The 21,982-nt window shown below is 36.9% G+C and overlaps 1 protein-coding gene across 1 annotated transcript; it reads left to right on the plus strand.

Annotated features, from left to right (window-relative positions):
- Positions 1-3,611: 3,611 nt before the first annotated feature.
- Positions 3,612-4,535, plus strand: LOC134373664 (olfactory receptor 4N2-like). The gene has a single exon (XM_063091642.1). It carries the CDS (start codon positions 3,612-3,614, stop codon positions 4,533-4,535), a length of 924 nt encoding a protein of 307 aa, XP_062947712.1.
- The last annotated feature ends 17,447 nt before the right edge of the window (positions 4,536-21,982 follow it).

Consider the following 21,982-nt stretch of genomic DNA (forward strand, 5'->3'; position numbering starts at 1 on the left):
TGTTTTACATATTTATCATCAACATCAGCATCAATTCAATATTTGAGCATGTTCTTCAGCCTGATTCATATTTTTTAGAACATATAAAACTTATAATTCTATATTTAAATAACTTACAAAGTTCAGTTAGTATGCTAACAGACATTACACTCCTACTTTTGGAAATTTTAAAAAATATGTTCACTTCATTAGAATAATACTAATGGTATTTACTTTAAAAAAAAAGTTGAATCAGCTAATTTTATCAGTTTCACCTACAAGCACAAAAATATATATAATGGAATGAGAAGTAATTAATGAGTAGCTCAGATCTGGTAACTGCAAGAATACCACTTAAAAATAAATGGTTAGTACTGAAGAGTGAATTACACATTCTGTTTTACAGACCAAGTATTTAGAATGGAAGATGGTGGGAAGAATGCACATCACTCATTCTTGCTGGGGAAAAAAGCAACAATGAAGTTTTTTTGTTTTTGTTTTTACATGTATGAGCAAGACAGGCATGGGGTATACTGGAGTAGCAGTGAACATAGAGGATAAATGGAAGGAGTGAAAACATTTGAGTGAAAGGACATGGATAAATTTGAGGAAGGAAAAAATTGTAAAGAAAGTCAAGATCTAAAGAGAACTAAAATAAATAGGAACAGAAAGAAAATGGGTGGGGGGGGCACGGAAAGACAATAAATTATCGGGAAAAGAAATAACAAACTTAGAACAATAAAGTAAGAAAATAAACTGCTAATTGATGAATGAAAAGGAAGAGAAAGCGAAAAGAGGGAAAATAAGAAAGGAGGCATGAGAAAATGTTTCAAAGAAACATGGGAGAATAAGTCCCTTGGGTCTGTCTCTAAACAGCTGACTCCAGGAGCTGGTCTGACCACAATTTGGGCTCCAGGCATACACAGAGGTGCCTGGAGATGTTTGCACATCTCCACCCCAAAAACATGGTGAACCCGCTTCCCTCACTTTCCCTACCCCTGAAGCGTGTCCTCATGGCCAGAGTCAGACAAATTTCTGAATTAGCTGAAATGGCAAGGAAGATTAGAGACACAGTGGTAAGGATTTAGATTTCTATTTCAGCCTCTTTTGACAGTACTTTCCCCACTAATCTGCTAAAATACAAAGCCTTACTTTGATGAATGCCATAATTTCTGTTTTAGTTTTGTTTCGTTTTTCTTAGCAGAAACTTACTTTATTTTTCCCAGAGAAATGCTCACCTGATGCATAGTCTCTGGGTCTATGCCAACCACCATTTAAAGGAGGTACAGAAGGTTCATAGATAGGGATGGGACAGGGAAGAAAGTGAACCACAGGTGTCAAATAGTATGTAATCCCACCTTTTAGGTAACAGTGGAAAACTGGGAGTGAGGATAGGAAGTAGGCAAAGTGGGAAGAGCTGATAACCTTCAGTTTCGAAGACCTTCAGAGATCCTTCGATTTCTCAGAGATATTAAGTGCTAACACGTCAAGAAATAACTCACTCTGCGTGAGCATGTGAGATGCATAAAACTTAAATGTAAGTAGAAGGGGCTCTTGATTTAAGGAAATATTTTTATAGGCACACAGTGGAATAAATGTTGAGACAAATCGCTGCCAAAGTGGGGAAAAGTTAAGAGGGTCAGAAAAGCTCATCTGGAAGGCCTACAAAAATTTTTTTCTATTAAAATTTTGTGCGTATTTGTGTGTGTATGTGGTACTCATATACACATATATGCTGATATACTGAAATATGACTTTTATAAATTCCACCTGTGGCTGCTAGTAACACCTGAAAATCTCTGTATTAACCAATCTATTCAGCTCTGGAGATACATAAAGCAAATAGTTCTAATGTTTCTTAAAATATAAACCCAAAGATGTTGTTATATAGATTAGCTTTTTCTTTTTCTATTTCTCTCCTCTTCCTTCTTTCCCTCATCCCTCTCTCTTTCTGTCCTTCTTTTCTATGGAATGCCCTAGTAGCACTTTCTGTCAAAAAGTTTCCCTCCTCTTTGCACACCATATTCTGCAGCACTTGTTTAAAACAAGTGTGCTATTTAGTTAAATAGCATGTGGAATACTGTCACATATTACATTGTTGTATTTTGTTGTAGGCCAGATATTATCCAACTTTTAAAAAATTTCATCCCCATAAAAAAATATTTTTGAGTATGTATCTTATATTCATATTTATTTATAAAGTGTGTATATACCATTGTACTAATATATATTATAGATATTAAAAAGTAGAATTTTCAAAAGAATGAGATGCAATGATAATACATAGATATATATGAAATGCTATACATGTAGTAAGCATATATAAATTACTATTTTCTTTCTATACCTCAACAGATGATCATGCACACCTTCTGGAATGAGCATAATCCACTACACAGGCTGAGCTTTAAATCTGAAACTTCTCATACAATGCATAGTATTCTTTTTATTTATATATGGTTGCTCTTCTAATTTTAAACCCAGCAGAGGAGTGATTTTCGACTAGAAATATTATTTTTAATTATTCAAGCACAAGAAAAAGAGCATCCCTAGATTAAAGCTGTGATTAAAAATTAATTCATTTGTTTACTGAATAGTATACACCTGCCTTCTTCTACTATTTGCCAATCAGAGCAAAAAGTAAAACTCATTCTAAACTTAAGTAACATAACCGCAGTAGCAAAGATGAGTAAGCTTCTAATGTTTGAAATGAAGGAATTAGACTGTTACTTCCAATTCTTCTATGCTATGATTTTATGAGTTGAAATAATTAAAATTTTAAGTTTCTTGCTTGCACATTTTATAATATAGCATATTGTTTGTTGAAATGCTCTCCTTTGCTATCGTACTGGAAACAGAGAAAGAAGTGGGTTGTGAGTGTATGAGTATTTGAGACTCAAATAGTGCTAAGTAAGCTGCATGAACAAGGTGTGGATTGGCTGCAGGAGTGGTGTTCAACTAGGATTACAGCTAGGGAACTACCTTTAAATTAGGTGAAAAGTAGAGATATCGTTGGGATCCTGGTGAACAGTTTGGGGTCAGAGTATACAAGGATATCAGACCAGAGGGAGGACAATAAGATGCAAATTAATAAGCAAACATAGAAGGCAAGGAATAGAGTTACCAGCTAAAAACTGGGAATTTCATAGGTATTGAAGGAAGGAAATTTCTAGTAAAACTCCTGGACTGTATGGATGAGGAGAAAAGGGGTTTAATATCAAGAAAAACACTAAGCCTCAAGCATAGTACATCCACAAATACTTAGAAGACCTTGATAATTGATGTTATGTTGCATCTCAATTAGGAAACTTCTCATATGACTTAAGAAGGTAGGAATCCCAAAGTGGAAGACGTCAGCCTCCTACAGTGGAGAATAGTTCTGTAGAAGCACTTTGTTGAATGGGGATAAGACTGTAGCTTTGAAAACAGTATTTTGTTTTTGTTCTTTTGCTTTAAATTTTGAGAGAAAGGAATAAAGTTTACCCAGGATATTGGAGAGGTCTGGGAAGTGTTGTTTTTAGCTGAAGTGATAGGTGTGTCAAATATTTTTAGGTGGAGAAGAACTAGGGTCTAGATGGAAGACATAGTAATAACAATAAACTCTGCTTCTTGATGTACTGCAGGCGAGGGAGATGGAGAGGGAGAACAGCACAGTGGTGACAGAATTCATCCTCCTTGGTCTGACCCAGTCTCAAGATATTCAGCTCCTGGTCTTCGTGCTAGTCTTAATTTTCTACCTCATCATACTTCCGGGGAACTTTCTCATCATTCTCACCATAAGGTCAGACCCTGGGCTCACAGCCCCCCTCTATTTCTTCCTGGGCAACTTGGCCTTCCTGGATGCTTCCTACTCCTTCATCGTGGCTCCCAGGATGCTGGTGGACTTCCTCTCTGAGAAGAAGGTAATCTCCTACAGAGGCTGCATCACTCAGCTCTTTTTCCTGCACTTCCTTGGAGGAGGGGCGGGGTTACTGCTTGTTGTCATGGCCTTGGACCGCTACATCGCCATCTGCCGGCCTTTACACTATTCAGCTGTCATGAACCCTAGAGCCTGCTATGCATTATTGCTGGCTCTGTGGCTTGGAGGCTTTGTCCACTCCATCATCCAGGTGGCCCTCATCCTTCGCTTGCCTTTCTGTGGTCCAAACCAGCTGGATAACTTCTTCTGTGATGTCCCGCAGGTCATCAAGCTGGCCTGCACTGACACCTTTGTGGTGGAGCTTCTCATGGTCTTCAACAGTGGCCTGATGACACTCCTGTGCTTCCTGGGGCTTCTGGCCTCCTATGCAGTCATCCTCTGCCGAGTACGTGGGTCTTCTTCTGAGGGGAAGAACGAGGCCATGTCCACATGCACCACCCATATCATTGTTATATTCCTCATGTTTGGGCCTGGCATCTTCATCTACACTCGCCCGTTCAGGGCTTTCCCAGCTGACAAGGTGGTTTCTCTCTTCCACATAGTGATCTTTCCTTTGTTGAATCCTGTAATTTATACTCTTCGCAATCAAGAAGTAAAAGCTTCCATGAGAAAGTTGTTTAATCAGCACATTGCCTGAGAAAAGGGGGGAAAGAAAGAATAAGAAAATCAAGGATGTAAAACTTTATCTGAAATTTATTTATTCATTTCCAAAATACTGCACTTATCGAGTACTTCCCATTTGTCAGGACTATTCTAGGCACTGGAGAAAAAGTTATCAATGAGATAGATAAAGTCACTGCTATCCTGGAGGTACCATTTATTGTGATTAGACAGCCATTAAGGCAGAAAATAAACAACAGTAAAAAGCAATATTGTTTTGAGGAAACTAAAAAGAAAAGTGAAGTGATAGATTGTGACTCTGGGTTGGGAATAATCCAGAAAGTCTTCAAGAAAGGCTTTCCTCAGGAGCTGACATTTTGGCAGATATCTGGATAAACTGAAGGAGCTGACCATGCAAACACTTGGGGACGGAGCATTCTAGACACAAGAAACAGGTAGTGCAAAAACCCGAAAGCGATGATAAACTTGGCATATTTGAGGAATACAACAAAATTGAGTTGGCTGTAATATAGCAAGTGAATGTGAAAATGATTAGAGCTGGAGATACTGGTAGTGTCCAAAACAAACACTTATGTGGTCTATGAAGTGAATATAAAAGTTTTAATTTAATTATAATTGCAGTAAGAATCCATTCTAAGGTTTTAAACAACCAAGTGAGTCCTGTTCTGTAGGTTCATAATGACTTGAGGCTATAAACTCAAGATTCCATGGAGATATCAGAGTTGAAAAATATCATTAAGAGGAAAAAATTATGCTTATAAGAATATTTTGAAATAAATTAAACTACCAATTTTTCTCTCATCATTAGGCAGAGGGAGGCAAAAGAAAGTTGGTTATTTTCATTGGAAAAGGTCGTGAGAACATTTCACTTTCTTTTTTTCTAGAGTTTCATGATTATTCCTAGCAAATTTTTATGACTCTTAGCGGTATGTTTGATCTTATCCCCAATTTATTTCACTCTGAGTATAACAATGATAGCCCTTTGGCAGACCAGTCAGGATTCTGCATCAGATGGCAGAAACCATTCTAGTTATTTTAAACAAAACCTGATTTAATATAGGAAATTTGGTACTCATAAAATAGTTGAAAGTCTGGAAGAGCAGACAATAGGCTGGGCATCCAGAGATGATTCCCGAGTCCCAGAACAACACAGGAGATCTAGGTTGTCAAGGGAACTGTCCTTGCTATAATCTTGGCCATCTGTTGTTTGAAAAATACCACCATTTTTGCCTAGGATCAAGCCAATGATCCATAATCATTGTGTACCTATCACATCTCCCCTAGTAAAACAAAAGCCTCTTCTGCTAATCCCTCTCTGCCTTAATTTAACTTAATTTAAATTCAAATGTCACATGAGTACATTAAATGGGCAGCATCCAAAACATATCTGGAACTGCACATGTAAGGGGTGTAGAATTAAATTTTTAATATTTCATTTTTAATAATCAAAGATTAAAATATTTATGAATATAAATCATGTGTATGGTAAAATATTCAGACTATACAACAAGTGATCTCAATTCTCAGATAATCCTTTCCCATTCTCACTCTCAGTTTATTATCTTGCTTCACTGAGAAAAAGAGAAGATAATTCCTCAAGCCCCTCCTACTTCTGTTACATATACACCTGCATCCGTGACCAAGTTTTCTTTAATCTCTCCTGAAACAGAGAGACCTGATACTGTTCCTACAGAAGTCAACCCCTTTACCTGTGCTCCAGATTCCATCCCCTTCTATCCACTAAAGGTGATTATTCTGGTAACTCTCCATTCTTTTTCCTCCACCGTCAACTTTATCCTACCTATTGGGTTTTCTCTTTCAGCATACAACCACATTTCTTTCATTCTTAATAAAGCCTCTTTGCACCTTTCTCCCTCTCCATGTTACCTAATTTTTCCTCTTCCTCTTATGGCAAAACTCCTCAAAATTTTTTTATACCTCTTTTTAAGTTAATAAACATTTTTTAGAGTCGTTTTAGGTATATAGAACAATTGACCAGAAAATACAGAGATCCCCTCACCCCCTACACAGGGTTTCACCTGTTATGAACATTTTGCATTAGTGTAGAATATTTGTTATAATTGATGAACCAACAGTGATACACTATTATTGAAGTTCGTAATTCACATTAAAGTTCACTCCTTTGGTTGTACAGTTTATGAGTTCTGACAATCTGCTTGTTACCTATCCACCATTACAGTATTCTACAGAATAGTTTGATTGCCCTGAAAGTCCCTGTGCTCTACCAATTCATCTCTCCTTCCCTGCCCCCTGACCAGCCCCTGGCAACCATCAATCTTTTTACTGTCTCTATACGTTTGCACATACCGGAATGTAATGTAGTTGGAATCATGTGTGTAGCTTTTCAGAGTGGCATGTTTACATTTTTCTGCTTCCAATTTCTCTTCTCTCCAACTCACCCCATCACACCAACAAAACTGCTCTTATCATGATTATCAATGATACCCAACGGTCTTTACTCAGGTCTCCCTATATTTGACCTCTGAGCAGCATTTGACACAGGGCTCACTCCCTTTTCCTTGAGTCATTGTCCTCCCAGGACTTGTTACTTTTCTAGGCTCCCTTTCACCTAACTAGCTGTTCTGTCATTCCTCTTTGAGAGTTCCTCCTTAACTACCCAGCTTTTATGGCTTTGAATTCCATTTATGTGTTGATAACCTCCACACTGATATCTTTTCATGCTCTCTGGGCTTCTGTACCCAGTAGTTTGTGCCACTGCCACGGCACCACTTCCATTTCTTCATATTGCCTCAAGCATAACATCCCAGACTGGCTCCTGATGGTCACCACACCTTAATCCCCATCACACAACCTAATTTCAGTTCATTTCAATTCCATCTTTTCAGTCTCTGGCCCAAAACCTTTGATTTATGATATTTGGGACACATGTCTCTCATATTCCACAGCCGATCTGTTCATGAGGCTGGATTAGCTTTATAATCACAAAATTGCCAGATTAGATCATTTCTTCCCTCAAATTCTACCACACAGCCCAAAACTACCATCATCTTTTTTGTTTTTTTTAAATTTTATTTTCTCGATATACATTGTGGCTGTTTATTGCTCCCCATCACCAAAACCTCCCTCCCTTCACCCTCCCCCCCTCCCCCCCAACAATGTCCTTTCTGTTTGCTTGTCGTATCAACTTCAAGTAATTGTGGTTGTTATATCTTAATCTCCCCCCGCCCCGGTTTGGTGTGTGTGTGTGTGTGTGTGTGTCTGTGTGTGAATTTATATATTAATTTTTAGCTCCCACCAATAAGTGAGAACATGCGGTGTTTCTCTTTCTGTGCCAGACTTGTTTCACTTAATATAATTCTCTCGAGGTCCATCCATGTTGTTGCAAATGGCAGTATTTCATTCGTTTTTATAGCTGAGTAGTATTCCATTGTGTAGATGTACCACATTTTCCATATCCACTCATCTGATGATGGACATTTGGGCTGGTTCCAACTCTTGGCTATTGTAAAGAGTGCTGCGATGAACATTGGGGAACAGGTATACCTTCGACTTGAAGATTTCCATTCCTCGGGGTATATTCCCAACAGTGGGATAGCTGGGTCCTATGGTAGATATATCTGCAGTTGTTTGTGGAACCTCCATACCATTTTCCATAGAGGCTGCACCATTTTGCAGTCCCACCAACAATGTATGAGAGTTCCTTTTTCTCCACAACCTTGCCAGCATTTATCGTTCAGAGTCTCTTAGATTTTAGCCATCATAACTGGGGTTAGGTGGTATCTCAGTGTGATTTTCATTTGCATTTCCCAGATGCTGAGTGATGTTGAGCATTTTTTCATATGTCTGTTGGCCATTTGTATATCTTCCTTAGAGAAATGCCTACTTAGCTCTTTTGCCCATTTTTTAATTGGGTTGCTTGTTTTCTTCTTGTAAAGTTGTTTGAGTTCCTTATATATTCTGGATATTAATCCTTTGTCAGATGTATATTTTGCAAATATTTTCTCCCACTCTGTTGGTTGTCTTTTAACTCTGTTAATTGCTTCTTTTGCTGTGCAGAAGCTTTTTAGTTTGATATAATCCCATTTGTTTATTTTTCCTTTGGTTGCCCGTGCTTTTGGGGTCGTGTTTATGAAGTCTGTGTCCAGTCCTATTTCCTGAAGTGTTTCTCCTATGTTTTCTTTAAGAAGTTTTATTGTTTCAGGGTGTATATTTAAATCCTTAATCCATTTTGAGTTGATTTTAGTATACGGCGAGAGGTATGGATCTAGTTTCATTCTCCTGCATATGGATATCCAGTTATCCCAGCACCATTTGCTGAAGAGGCAGTCCCTTCCCCAGTGAATAGGCTTGATGCTTTTGTCAAAGATCAGATGGCAGTAAGTGTGTGGGTTGATTTCTGGATTCTCTATTCTATTCCATTGGTCAGTGTGTCTGTTTTTATGCCAGTATCATACTGTTTTGGTTAATATAGCTTTATAGTATAGTTTAAAGTCAGGTAGTGTTATGCCTCTAGCTTTATTTTTTTTTTGCTCAGCATTGCTTTGGCTATGCGTGGTCTTTTATTGTTCCATATAAATGACTGGATAGTTTTTTCCATTTCTGAGAAAAATGTCTTTGGAATTTTGATGGGGATTTCAATGAATTTGTATATCACTTTGGGTAGTATGGACATTTTCATTATGTTGATTCTTCCAATCCAGGAGCATGGAATATCTTTCCATCTTCTTGTATCCTCTCTAATTTCTCTCAGCAGTGGTTTGTAGTTCTCATTATAGAGATTTTTCACCTCCTTGGTTAACTCAATTCCTAAGTATTTTATTTTTTTGGTGGCTATTGTAAATGGGCAGGCTTTCTTGAATTCTCCTTCTGCATGTTCACTATTGGAGAAAAGAAATGCTACTGATTTTTGTGTGTTGATTTTGTATCCTGCTACTGTGCTGAAATCATTTATCAATTCCAACAGTTTTTTTGTAGAGGTTTTAGGCTGTTCGATATATAGGATCATGTCATCTGCAAACAGGGACAGTTTGACTTCATCTTTTCCAATCTGGATGCCCTTTCTTTCCTTCTCTTCTCTGATTGCTCTGGCTAGTACTTCCAACACTATGTTGAATAGGAGTGGTGAGAGTGGGCATCCTTGTCTAGTTCCTGTTCTTAAAGGAAAAGCTTTCAGCTTTTCCCCATTCAGGATGATATTGGCAGTGGGTTTGGCATATATGGCTTTAATTACGTTGAGATAATTTCCCTCTATTCCTAACTTATAGAGGGTCTTTGTCAAGAATGAGTGCTGAACTTTATCAAATGCTTTTTCAGCATCTATAGAGATGATCATATGGTCCTTGTGTTTGAGTTTATTAATATGGTGTATCACATTTATTGATTTGCGTATGATGAATCCCACTTGATCGTGATGAATAATTTTTCGTATGTGTTGCTGTATTCTGTTTGCTAGTATTTTAGTGAGGATTTTTGCATCTATATTCATCAAGGATATCGGCCTGTAGTTTTCTTTTTTGGTTATATCTTTACCTGGTTTTGGTATCAGGATGATGTTTGCTTCATAGAATGAGTTTGGGAGATTTGCGTCCATTTCAATCTTTTGGAATAGTTTGTAAAGAATAGGTGTCAATTCCTCTTTGAATGTTTGGTAAAATTCTGCTGTGAATGCATCTGGTCCTGGGCTTTTCTTTGTTGGGAGCCTTCTGATAACAGCTTCAATCTCCTTTATTGTTATTGGTCTGTTCAAGTTTTCTACATCTTCATGGTTCAGTTTTGGGAGGTTGTGTGTGTCCTGATATTCACCATTTCCTCCAGATTTTCAAATTTGTTGGCGTATAGTTGTTTATATTAGTCTCGAATGATTCTTTGCATTTCAGATGAATCAGTTGTAATATCTCCTTTTTCATTTCTAATTTTGGTTATTTGAGTCCTCTCTCTTCTTTTTTTTGTTAGCCATGCTAATGGTTTGTCAATTTTATTTATCTTTTCAAAAAACCAACTTTTTGATTCATTGATCTTTTGAATTGTTTTTTGGTTTTCAATTTCATTCAGTTCTGCTCTGATCTTAATGATTTCTTTCCGTCTGCTAACTTTAGGTTTGGATTGTTCTTGTTTTTCTAGTTCTTTAAGGTGAAGTGTTAGGTTGTTCACTTGCCTTCTTTCCATTCTTCTGAAGTGAGCGTTTAATGCAATGAATTTCCCCCTCAATACTGCTTTTGCAGTATCCCACATATTTTGGTATGATGTATCATTGTTTTCATTAGTTTCAATAAATGTTTTGATTTCCTGCTTGATTTCTTCTTGGGCCCATATGTCATTAAGTAGAATGCTGTTTAATTTCCATGTGTTTGTATATTTTCCAGAGTTTCGTTTGTTATTAATTTCTAGTTTTAATCCATTGTGGTCTGAGAAGATACATGGGATAATTGCAATTTTTTTGAATTTATTGAGACTTGATTTGTGACCTAATATGTGATCTATCCTGGAGAATGATCCATGTGCTGATGAGAAGAATGAATATTCTGAGGTTGTTGGGTGGAATGTTCTGTAGATATCTGCCAATTCCAATTGGTCTAGAGTCTTGTTTAGATCTTGTGTTTCTCTACTGATTCTTTGCCTAGATGATCTGTCTAATATTGACAGTGGGGTGTTCAAGTCCCCTGCTATTATGGTATTAGTGTCTATTTCCTTCTTTAGGTCTAATAGAGTTTGTTTTATAAATCTGGCTGCTCCAACATTGGGTGCGTACATATTTATGATTGTTATGTCTTCTTGATGGATCAGTCCTTTTATCATTAAGAAGTGTCCCTCATTGTCTCTTTTTATGGTTTTTAGTTTAAAGTCTATTTTGTCAGATATAAGAATAGCTACTCCAGCTAGTTTTTCTTTTTTGTTTGTATGGTAAATCTTTTACCATCCTTTCACTCTTAGTCTGTGTGAATCTTTATGGGTGAGGTGGGTCTCTTGTAGGCAGCCTTGATCCAGTCAGCCAGTCTGTGTCTTTTGATTGGGGAATTTAAGCCTTTTACATTAAGAGTTGTTATTGAAAGGTGTTGATTTATTCCTTGCATTTTGTTGGTTGTTTCGTTGTCTTAGGTGTATTTTGTTCCTTGCTTTCTGATTTACTGTTTGGTTTCTGTGTTTGTTGGTTCCTTAGGTTGTAGATAGCATTTTTGTTTGCTTGTTTTCTCTTCATGAATGCCATTTTTATTATATTAGTGGGTATTGATTTTTCTTGGGTTTTTATGGCAGTGGTAGTTATTTTTCAGGAACCAAACCCAGTACTCTCTTGAGGATTTCTTGTAAGGGTGGTCGTGTGGTAGTGAACTCCAGCAATTTTTGTTTGTCTGAGAAATGTACTATTTGCTCTTCATTTTGGAAGGATAGCCTTGCAGGGTAGAGTATTCTTGGCTGGCAATCTTTGTCTTTTAGTATTTTGAAAATATCATCCCATTCCTTTCTAGCTTTTAGGGTTTGTGATGAAAAGTCTGATGTTAACCTGATTGGGGCTCCCTTATAGGTGATTTGACGCTTCTCTCTTGCAGCTTTTAAGATTCTCTCTTTGTCTCTGAGTTTTGCCAATTTGACTATGACATGTCTTGGAGAAGGCCTTTTTGGGTTGAATACTTTTGGAGATCGTTGAGCTTCCTGGATCGGAAGATCTGTGACTTTTCCTATACCTGGGAAGTTTTCTGCCACTATTTTTTTGAATATGTTTTCAATGGAATCGCCATTTTCCTCCCCTTCTGGAATACCCATGACTAGGATATTTGAGCGCTTAAGATTGTCTGATATCTCTCTCAGATTTTCTTCCATGTCCTTGATTCTTTTTTCTTTCTTTTTTTCTGCTTGTGTTATTTCAAACAGCCCATCTTCAAGTTCAGAGGTTCTCTCTTCAACTTCGACAAGCCTGCTTGTTAAACTCTCCGTTGTGTTTTTTATTTCGCTGAATAACTTCTTCAGTTCAGCAAGTTCTGCTACATTTTTTTTCAGGACATTGATTTCTTTGTACATTTCCTCTTTCAGATCCTGTATACTTTTCCTCATTTCATCATGATGTCTAGCTGAGTTTTCTTGTATCTCATTCAGTTTCCTTAGAATTATCACTCGAAATTCCTTGTCAGTCATTTCAAGGGCTTCTTGTTCTATAGGATCTAGAGTTTGAGATTTATTAACTTTTGGTGGTGTACTTTCTTGATTTTTTGTATTTCTGGTATCTGTTTTTTGATGTTTATTCATTGTGGCAGGGGTTTCACAGTTCACTGGTTTGAGACTAATGAATAACTAGGATGTTGCTGTGGTTGCCAATTTCGTATGGCTCCCTCCGTGACTGCTCAGTTGGCCTCTAGTGCCTTGTGTGTGTGGTTGCCTCGGGTATTGGGCTTCTCCGGGGAGCCACCTTTCTGGTCAGCTTGGACTCTGCTGGGCTGGTGGATCACGTACCACAGGGTGTGTGATCGCTGTTGAGCTTTCACTTCCTGTGCAGGACTTCTCCCTGTTCCATGTGCTCTGGCCCAGGCTGTTGGATCGTGCAGTGGGGAACCCACAGGGTGTGTGGTTTCTGTCGAGTCTCCGCCTCCCTCGCCGCACGTCTCCGTACTCTGTGTGCACTGTGCTGGGCTGGGGCATGTCTTCTGCAACCCTCGTCTATCAACTGGGCCTTCAAGACCCTGTTCGGCACCGCCTCACCCAGGAAGTCTACCAGGTTTCTGCTAGGCACAGATGACCGGTCGCTCTGGGTGCCTTTGTAGCACTGTGTAGATCTTTCTCGGGTCTTGTTCACCTTTGTGTCCCCCCGGTATAAACCTAGTCTAGCGCCCGCCTGCAGCCAGCTCTCGGGCAGGTTCAAGCGGACCTGGGAACTCTCCTACCACACTATTCCCAACCAGAAATTGGTTAGGCTTTTTTTCTGAACTGGTGGCCGCAGAGATGGTATCCGCCTCCCAGTATCAGGAAGTTTACCAGGGGCCGGAGTCCTGGGTGCGGTGGAGTGACAGTCGGCCCGCCCGTACTTCCTTGCCCTCCCAACACTGGCCGGGGATGCCCCACGCCACCAACCCGCCAGAGAACTACAGAGGGAGTGGGAGAGGAGGCCAGTCCGCAGGCTCTGGAAAGCCCTGTGCCGGGCCAAGCAAGTGGGAGGGCTCAGTGGCGGCTGAGCTGGGCGGAGCTGCCCGGACCTGGGAAAATGGAGGCAGCCCTGGGGCGGTGAGTGGCCTGGTGATGCAGGCAGGAGCCGGGTGGGCGTCTGCCACCCACAGGACTGGTCCAGGGGTCACTCACAGGGTTGTGCCAGGTTGGGTGCTCACTCTCTGTCTTTGGTTTGTCACCTTCCCTGTTCTCGGCTGCTGCTGCCTTGGGCTGTTCAGTCGCGGCGCAGCTCGGGCGCTCCCAGGAATCTTCTTTAATGCCGGCTTGAAACCTCGAATCCTGAATAGGGCAGCTGGCCGCCTTCAGCGCGGCCCCGGCCTCCGGGATCCTGTCTGCATCCACAGTAGCCCTGGCGCCTTGTTCCCTGTTTCGAGTCTGGCTTTTGCAGCTAAGAAACAGTTCTTTTCCTACTCCACACTTCAAGGCTGTTGCCTGTTGCTCTCCTGCCGAGGGCAAAGTGGCGGTCACCCCCCACGACCGGCCACCAGCAGCGGTCCTCCCTTAAGAGATGGCAAGAGGAAGGTCCACAAGTTTCCCGGCTGCCTGAGGCCCAGTGGCTGCCTTTTCCACCTCAGCTACTCTGCGCCAGCCGCCGCAGCCACCGCCATCTTGAAAGCGGAAATGAGCTACCATCATCTCTTGACTATATTATGGCTGAAGCCTCTTTACTGGTTTCACTTCTACTCTTGGCCCATTTTAGTCTATTCTCAGCTGAACACTAAGAATGATCTGGTTGAAACATGTCATATCATCTCATTCTTCTCAAAACCCTCAATGACTTCCACCTTACTTACACGAAGAGCCAAGGTCTTTCTCTGTAATCTATAAATGCTCACATGGCTCTATCTAAATGCTCCTGGCCCCCACCCTTCTCCCCTCTCTGACCTCTTGTCCTACTACATCCGCTCTCACTCACTCTGTTCAGCCACACTGGCCTCCTGACCTTGGCTTGCTCCTGTCTCGGGACCTTGACTTGCTATGTCCTCTGTCTGGAATGTGCTTCCCTGAGATGTTGCATGACTCACTTTACAATTTCTTTCAGACCTTTCTTCACAGGTCACCTTCCGTGTAAGACCTTCTCTGACCACTCCATCTATGTTTGCTGCCGGCTCCAGAATACTTTATATCCTTTTCTTTTGTCCACAACACTTGCCACCATTTACCTGCCAAATGTTGACATACTTATTCTATTGCCTATCTTTTCTACTATGATAGATAATTTCCATGGAAACAGAGATTTGTTTCTTTGTTTTGTCTACTGCCTGGCACTGAGTAGGTGCTCAGTAAATATTTATTAAATAAATGAATTAAAAATAATGCAAAAAATTATATCTCATTCCATCACTCCAAAATATCTAATATTAAAATTTTGTCAGTTTTTCATGTATAAACACATTGTTACTTTTATAAAAATTAGGCCATATTATTCCTGTAGTTTATAACTTGTCTTTTCTCTTAATTTTATGTTTTAAATACATAAATATAGATCAAAATACTCTTTTAAATAACTGTGAATTATTCAATTACCTTTTTATGAAGTTGAAACATAATTGATGGTACATATCTGTAAAATACCCTATTGAATATCAATACCTGTGTGCCATATATGATGATCAAATCAGGATAATTAATTTATTCAGCATTACACAGTTTAATCGTTTTTTGTCCCCTTTTCAATTTTTTGCTAACCACTCTACCCCTCTCTCTTTCCTACTTCTGTTAATTACCATTTTTTTATAATTATTAATTTAAATAATCTTCAGCTTTTGTACATTTACGTTTTTGCTATTATAAGCTGTTTATATTTAAAATGTTATATATACAACTTTATTATTTATTTAATTATTTTCTAGGGATAAATTTTTAGAAGTACAATTACAAGGTCACATGGTATCAGCATTCACATATATCACCAAATTCTGTCAATTTAATTTTTCGGCAACAATATGTGAAATTACCTGTTCTCACTAGTTCCATTTGCTTTCATTTAAAGATTTTGCCATTTTGAAAAAGTGAAAAGTATTATACTTATTATATTCATTTATTTGTTATATTTATTATAGCTTTCAGTTATAAATGTAGCAAACAATGTCTACTGATTAAATATATTTTTATGTATTTAATTTTAATGTGAATTGTTTACTTTTAAAAATAAATGTGTCCATTTTATCCATTTGATTTGTAACACCTGTAGACATTTGAAGTAAATGAACTGTCATTTATGTTTAAAACTTTAACCAATTCTTAAAATAAAAGCAGCATTTCAGTGTTTGGTCAGGAGTAACAGGAACTTAATTTACCTTCCTGTCTGGAACAACTAAAAAAAAATGTACAGATTTCAAGACACTGAGCACCAAGAAACAAATAGTAAAAGAAAAATGAGGTCAGCTATTCAGATATACCCAACTCATGACCTGAGAGAATATCCAGGCCACAATCAAGGAAGAGGCAACCAGAGGGAGCTCTCTGGTAACCAGCATGTTCTCTGTTGAGAACGTGGGCTTGGGTTTCTGAGGGAGATCAAAACATGTAGAGTTTGTAGGACAGTCTTAAGAGTGTTCTGTTCTCATATGAGCATTTAATGCTGTGCATTTTCCTGTAAGCACTGACCTGTATGCACCTCACAGATTTTGGTATGCCATGTTCCTATTTTCATCCAATTAAAAATATTTACTAATTTCTATTGTTATTTCTTGTTTTACTCATTTTATTTTAAAATATTTTTTAAATTTCCAAATGTTTGGAATTTTTTAGATTGCTTTTTCTTCTGATTTTCAAATTCCATTATGATTAGAAAACATATTTTGCGTGATTTCAGTTCTTCCCTGTTTATTAAGACCCAGAATGTGGTCCACTTTGGTCAATCTTACATAAGCACTTTAAAGGAAATTATTTCTTGCCATGGTTAGGTGGCAGGTCCTGTGCATGTCAACTGACACAGTTTGGTTGATACTGTTGTGCAAGTCTTCTATATTCTAATTTTCTGTCTACTCATTCTATCATTTACTGAAAAAGGAGTGTTGAAATATAAAACTACAGTTGTAGATTTTCTATTTCTCCTTTCAGTTTTACTAGTTTGGACTTTATGTATTTTAAAGATCTGCAATTAGGTGCGTACACATTTAGGATTGTTATTTTTTCTTAAGTTATTGACCCCATTATCGTTATGAAATCTTCTTTTGTCTCTCATAATATTACTTGTACTGAAGTATTTTGTTGACATTCATATAGCCATCTCAGACTTCTTTTAATTAGGGTATGATACAGCTTTTTCCATACTTTTATTTTAACCCATCTATGTCTTTATATTTGAAATGGGTTTCTTGTAGTGAGGATATAGTGGCATCTTTTTTATCTAGTCTGAAAAAGCTGTCCACTAGCCACATGTGGCTACTGAGCACAGAAATTCTAACTAGTCTGAATTGAGGTGTGCTTTAACATATACACATTAGATTTCAAAGAGTATGAGAAAGAGAATGTAAACATTTTTGTATTTACTACATACTGAAATACTAATATTTTATATACAATTGATTGACTAAAAATAGTTTTAAGTTAATTTCACCAGTTTCTTTTTACTTTTTAAATTGTGACTGTTAAAAAATTTAAAATTACATTTGTGGCTCACACTTCTAGGCAGCAGTATATGGTTTATGCCATAATAAATTGTTTATTTCATTTAAATTTAATGTAATCAGTATCACTCATTTTTTAATCGCCTTGTTCTTTCTTTCTATGTATCTCATCTGTTCATTTTTTTAAAGTATGCTCAAAAATTGTATTTTTAAAAATTGAAACATAATTGATTATACATATTTGTGGGGTACAGACTTGAATATCGATACCTGTGTACACTATGTGGTGATCAAAACAGGATAACTAGTGTATTCACCATTACACAATGTAATCATTTTTGTGGCCTTTTATCAATTTCTCACTAACCCTTCTCCGCCTTCTCTGTTCTCACCTCTGGTAACCTCAGTTCTGTTCTCTCCTTTAAAAGTTCAACATGTTATTGTGATTGTTGTATCTCTTTACTTCTTTCAAATTTCTTTTTCTTTAATTGAAAAACAATTGATTATATATATTTGTGGGTTTACTGAATTGAATATCAATACATGTATACAATATGTGGTAATAAAGTCAGGATAATTAGTATACTCATGTTTACCAGACGTAATCAATCTTTGTGACCTTAACTAATTTCTTCCTAAATTCCTCCCCCTCACCCTTTCCCACCTCTGATAACCACAGTTCTGTTCTCTTTTCTTTTTGAAAGTTCAATGTACTATTGTGATCGTCTTTATTTCCTTCTCTCTCTCTCTCTCTCTCTTTATTTTCTTTCTTTATTTTGGCTCCCACTTTTGAGTGAGGACATGTGGTATTTCTCTTTCTGTGCCTGGATTATTTCACTTAATATAATTTTCCTTATGTTCATCCATGTTGCTGCAAATGGCAGAATTTCATTCTTTTTTATGGCAGAGTAGTAGTCTATGGAGTACATATACCACTTTTTCCTTATCCAGTCATCTGTCCATGGATAGTTCTATCTGTAGTTGTTTGAGGAAATTCTGTACTATTTTCCATAATGACTGCACTAATTTACAGTCCCACCAACACTGTAACAGGGTTCTCCCCTTTCTCTGCATCCTCACCAGCATTTGTTATTCTGTCTTTTTGGTAATGGCCAGTCTAACTGGCATAAGATGATATCACAATGCGGTTTAGATTTGCATCAGGGAAATGACGCTTAGTGATGTTAAGCATTGTTTCATATGCATGTTGGCCATTTGTATATCTTCTTTTGAGAAATGGCTGTTAAGCTCCTTTGTCCATTTTTTAATTGGGTTACTTGTTCTTTTATTGTTGAGTTCTTTGTATATTCTGGTTATTAAGCCATGTCAGATGCATAGTTTGCAAAGATTTTCTCCCATTCTGTAGGTTGTCTTTCTACTCTGTTAATTGTTTTCTATACCCTAAGAAGAGTTTTAGTTTGATATAATCCTATTTGTTTACTTTTTCTTTTGTTGCCAGTACTTTTAATGTCTCATATGTAAAGTCTTTGCCCAGTCCTACTTCCTGAAGTGTTTCCCCTATATATATATATTTTTTTCTTTTTTTTTAGGAGTTTTATATTTTCAGGTGTTAAATCTAAATCTCTAAGCCATTTTGAGTTGATTTTGGTGTATGTTGAGAGGTACAGGTCTAGTTTCATTCCTCTACATATGATGTCCAGTTTTCTCAGCACCATTTACTGAAGAGGCTGTCAATTCCCTATGTAGGTTCTTGTTGCTTTGTCAAAGATAGGTTGCTGTAAGTATGTTGGTTGATTTCTAGATTCTGTATTCTGTTCCACTTGTCTGAGTATCTGTTTTTATGCCAGTACCATGACATTTTTGTTACTAAAGCTTTGTAGTATAATTTGAAGTCAGGTAGTGTAAAGCCTTCATATTTTTTTTTTTTTTTTTTTTTTTTGCTCAGGATTGCATTTTTGGCTATTCAGGGTCTTTTTTTGCTCCATAGGAATGTTAGGATTGTTTTTATATTTCTGTGAAGAATGTCATTGGTATTTTGATGGCGATTGCATTGAATCTGTAGATCCCTTTGGGTATTATGGACATTTTCACAATGTTAATTATTGCAATCTCAGAGCATGGAATGTCTTTCCATCTTTTTGTGTACTGTTTAATTTCTTTCAGCAGAAATTTGTAGTTCTCACTGTAGAGCTCTTTCACCTCTTTGGTTAAATTTATTAGTAAGTATTACAGTGTAATATCCTCCTTGCTCATCCATGTTGTTGCATATAGCAGAATTTCCTTCATTTAAGGTTAGATAATATTTCATTGTATGTATATGCCACATTTTCTTTACCCATTTATCTTTCTATGGACATTTAGGTTGCTTTTATGTGGTGGCTATTGTGAGTAATTGTGCAACGAACATAAGAGTGCAGATATCCCTTGAGATCTTGATTTTAATTCTTTTTGATATATAACCAGAAGTGGAATTGATGGATCATATGATAGTTTTATTTTTAATTTTTTTGAGAAAACTTCACAGCATTTTCATACTGCCACAACGATTTACATTTCTAGCAACAATGTAAAGCAGTTTTCTATTCCTCACTTCCTTGCCAACCCTTGATGTTATTATTTTTCATAATAGCCATCCTAATAGGTGTGAGTTTTAATTTCACGTCCTTGATGATTAGTTAAGTACCTTTTCATGCATCTGTTGGCCATTTGTGTATCTTCTTTGCAGAAATGACTATTCAGTTCCTTTGTTTTTTAATTACTTGGTCTTTTGCTTTGAGTTTTAGTAGTTCTTTATATATTTTGGATATTAACCCTTTGTCAGATAAATGGTTTATAAATAGCTTCCTCCATTGTGTAAGTTGTGTTTTCATGTTGTTGATTGTTTCCTTTGCTGTGCAAAAGCATCTTAGTTTGATGTTTAATTCACTTATCTATTTTTGCTTTTGTTGCCTGTGTTTTGGTTGTCATATCTAAAATAGATTGTCAAGACCAATGTAAAGAAACTCTTTCCTTATGTTTTCTACTAGGATTTTTACAGTTTCAGTTCTTATATTTAGGTCTTTTATATATTTTGTGTTGATTTTGTGAATAGTGTAAGATAAGGGTCAGATTTCGTTCTTACGCATGTGGATATTCAATTTCTGAACATCATTTATTGAAAAGACTGTCTTTTCCCTATTGTGTATTCTTGGCACCCTGGATGACGATCAGTAAACGTTTTACACCTGAGTTTACTCCTGGGCTCTCCATCCTGTTCCATCAATTTATAAGTCTGTTTTAATGCCAATATTACATTGTTTTGATTAGTGGTATCTTATTGCTCTAATTTGAAATTTCCTAATGAAAAATAGTTTTGACTATCTTTTTATATACTATTTTCCATTTGTTTAGCTTCTCAATTGTTGAGTTTTAAGAATTTCTTTGTATATTACAGATTGACATTTATTGTCAGATATGTGTTTTGCAGATATTTTCTCCTAGTCTGACTTGTCTTTTTATCCTCTTAAGTGCTTTTCACAAACAGTTGTTTTTAATTTTGGTAAAGTCATACCTATCAATTTTTTTCTTTCATAAATCATTTTTTTAGTGTTGTACCTAAGAATCCTAGGTCATCTAAATATTCTCCTGTATTTTCTTGTAGAAGTTTCATAGTTTTTCATTTTACATTTAGTTTTGTGAACCATAGCCATTTGTTGCAAAACTGTTCTTTCTCCTTTGAGCTGCCTTTACTCTTTACTGCCTTCATTCCTTTGCTAAAGATTATTGATTCTATTTCTGTGGGTCTATTTTTGAATCTATTTCTGTGGGTCTATTTTAGGCTCTGTGTTCTGTTCAATTTATCTGTTCGTCTTTTTTTTTCCCCAATACCTGTCTTAACTATAGTAACTGTATACTGAGTATTGAAGCTTGAAGTCAGGAAGTGTAAGTCCTCCAACTTTGTTCTTTTTCTTTGATAATACATTGACTATTTTCAGTCTTTTGCCTTCCCAAATAATCTTTAGAATCTTTGTCAATGTCTACAAAATCCCTACTTTTATGGACTCTTGTGATTGTACTCAGTCCACCCTGATAATACTGGATAATCTCCCTATTGTAAGGTCAGCTGATTAGCAACCTTAACTACACCTGCAAAGTCCCTTTTGCCTATTCATATAACATATTCACATTACAATATTGTAAGTTCTTACATATACTTGGTATATATCTAATTTTGTATTCTCAAGTTCCTTACATTGTCAATTATTTTCTATGCTTCTCCCACATTATTTAAATATTATGGTTTTATAATTCTTTTGCATATTAGAAATATCATAATTCCTGACTACTTTCATCTGATTTTTCTCCAAATTTTGAACATTATTTTGTTAAGTTAAAAATATCTCGCAGGGAGTTCATTGGATTCTCTGTAACAGGGGGAAAATTTATGAATTGAACAATATTGAGTTTCTGCATCCAATAGCACAATATGTATTTTAATTTATTTGTCACTTTTTTCCTTCTCATAGAGTAGTATAACTTCTCACACAGAACCAACATACTTCTAGTTAAAATAATTCTTTCTTACTTTATGTATCCTATTGCTTATCTGAACAGGCATTTTTTTTTTTTTTTGCTATATTTTTAACAAGTAATTGCTGGTTTATAAGAAAGGTGTTAATTTACCAGTTTGTTTTGTAACTAGCCACTGTACTGAATTATATGGTTTTGCTTTTTAAAATTCTACTTTATAAGTTATCTTACAGTAAAGTTAATTTGGGTTTTGGGGTGTTTTTTTTTTGTATGCAGTCTATTAATG

Source organism: Cynocephalus volans, chromosome 3 (assembly GCF_027409185.1).
Source record: "Cynocephalus volans isolate mCynVol1 chromosome 3, mCynVol1.pri, whole genome shotgun sequence".
NCBI lineage: Eukaryota > Metazoa > Chordata > Mammalia > Dermoptera > Cynocephalidae > Cynocephalus > Cynocephalus volans.

Coding starts and splice junctions, on each gene's coding strand:
- LOC134373664 (XM_063091642.1), top strand. CDS start 3,612: ATGGAGAGGGAGAACAGCACAGTGGTGACAGAATTCATCCTCCTTGGT.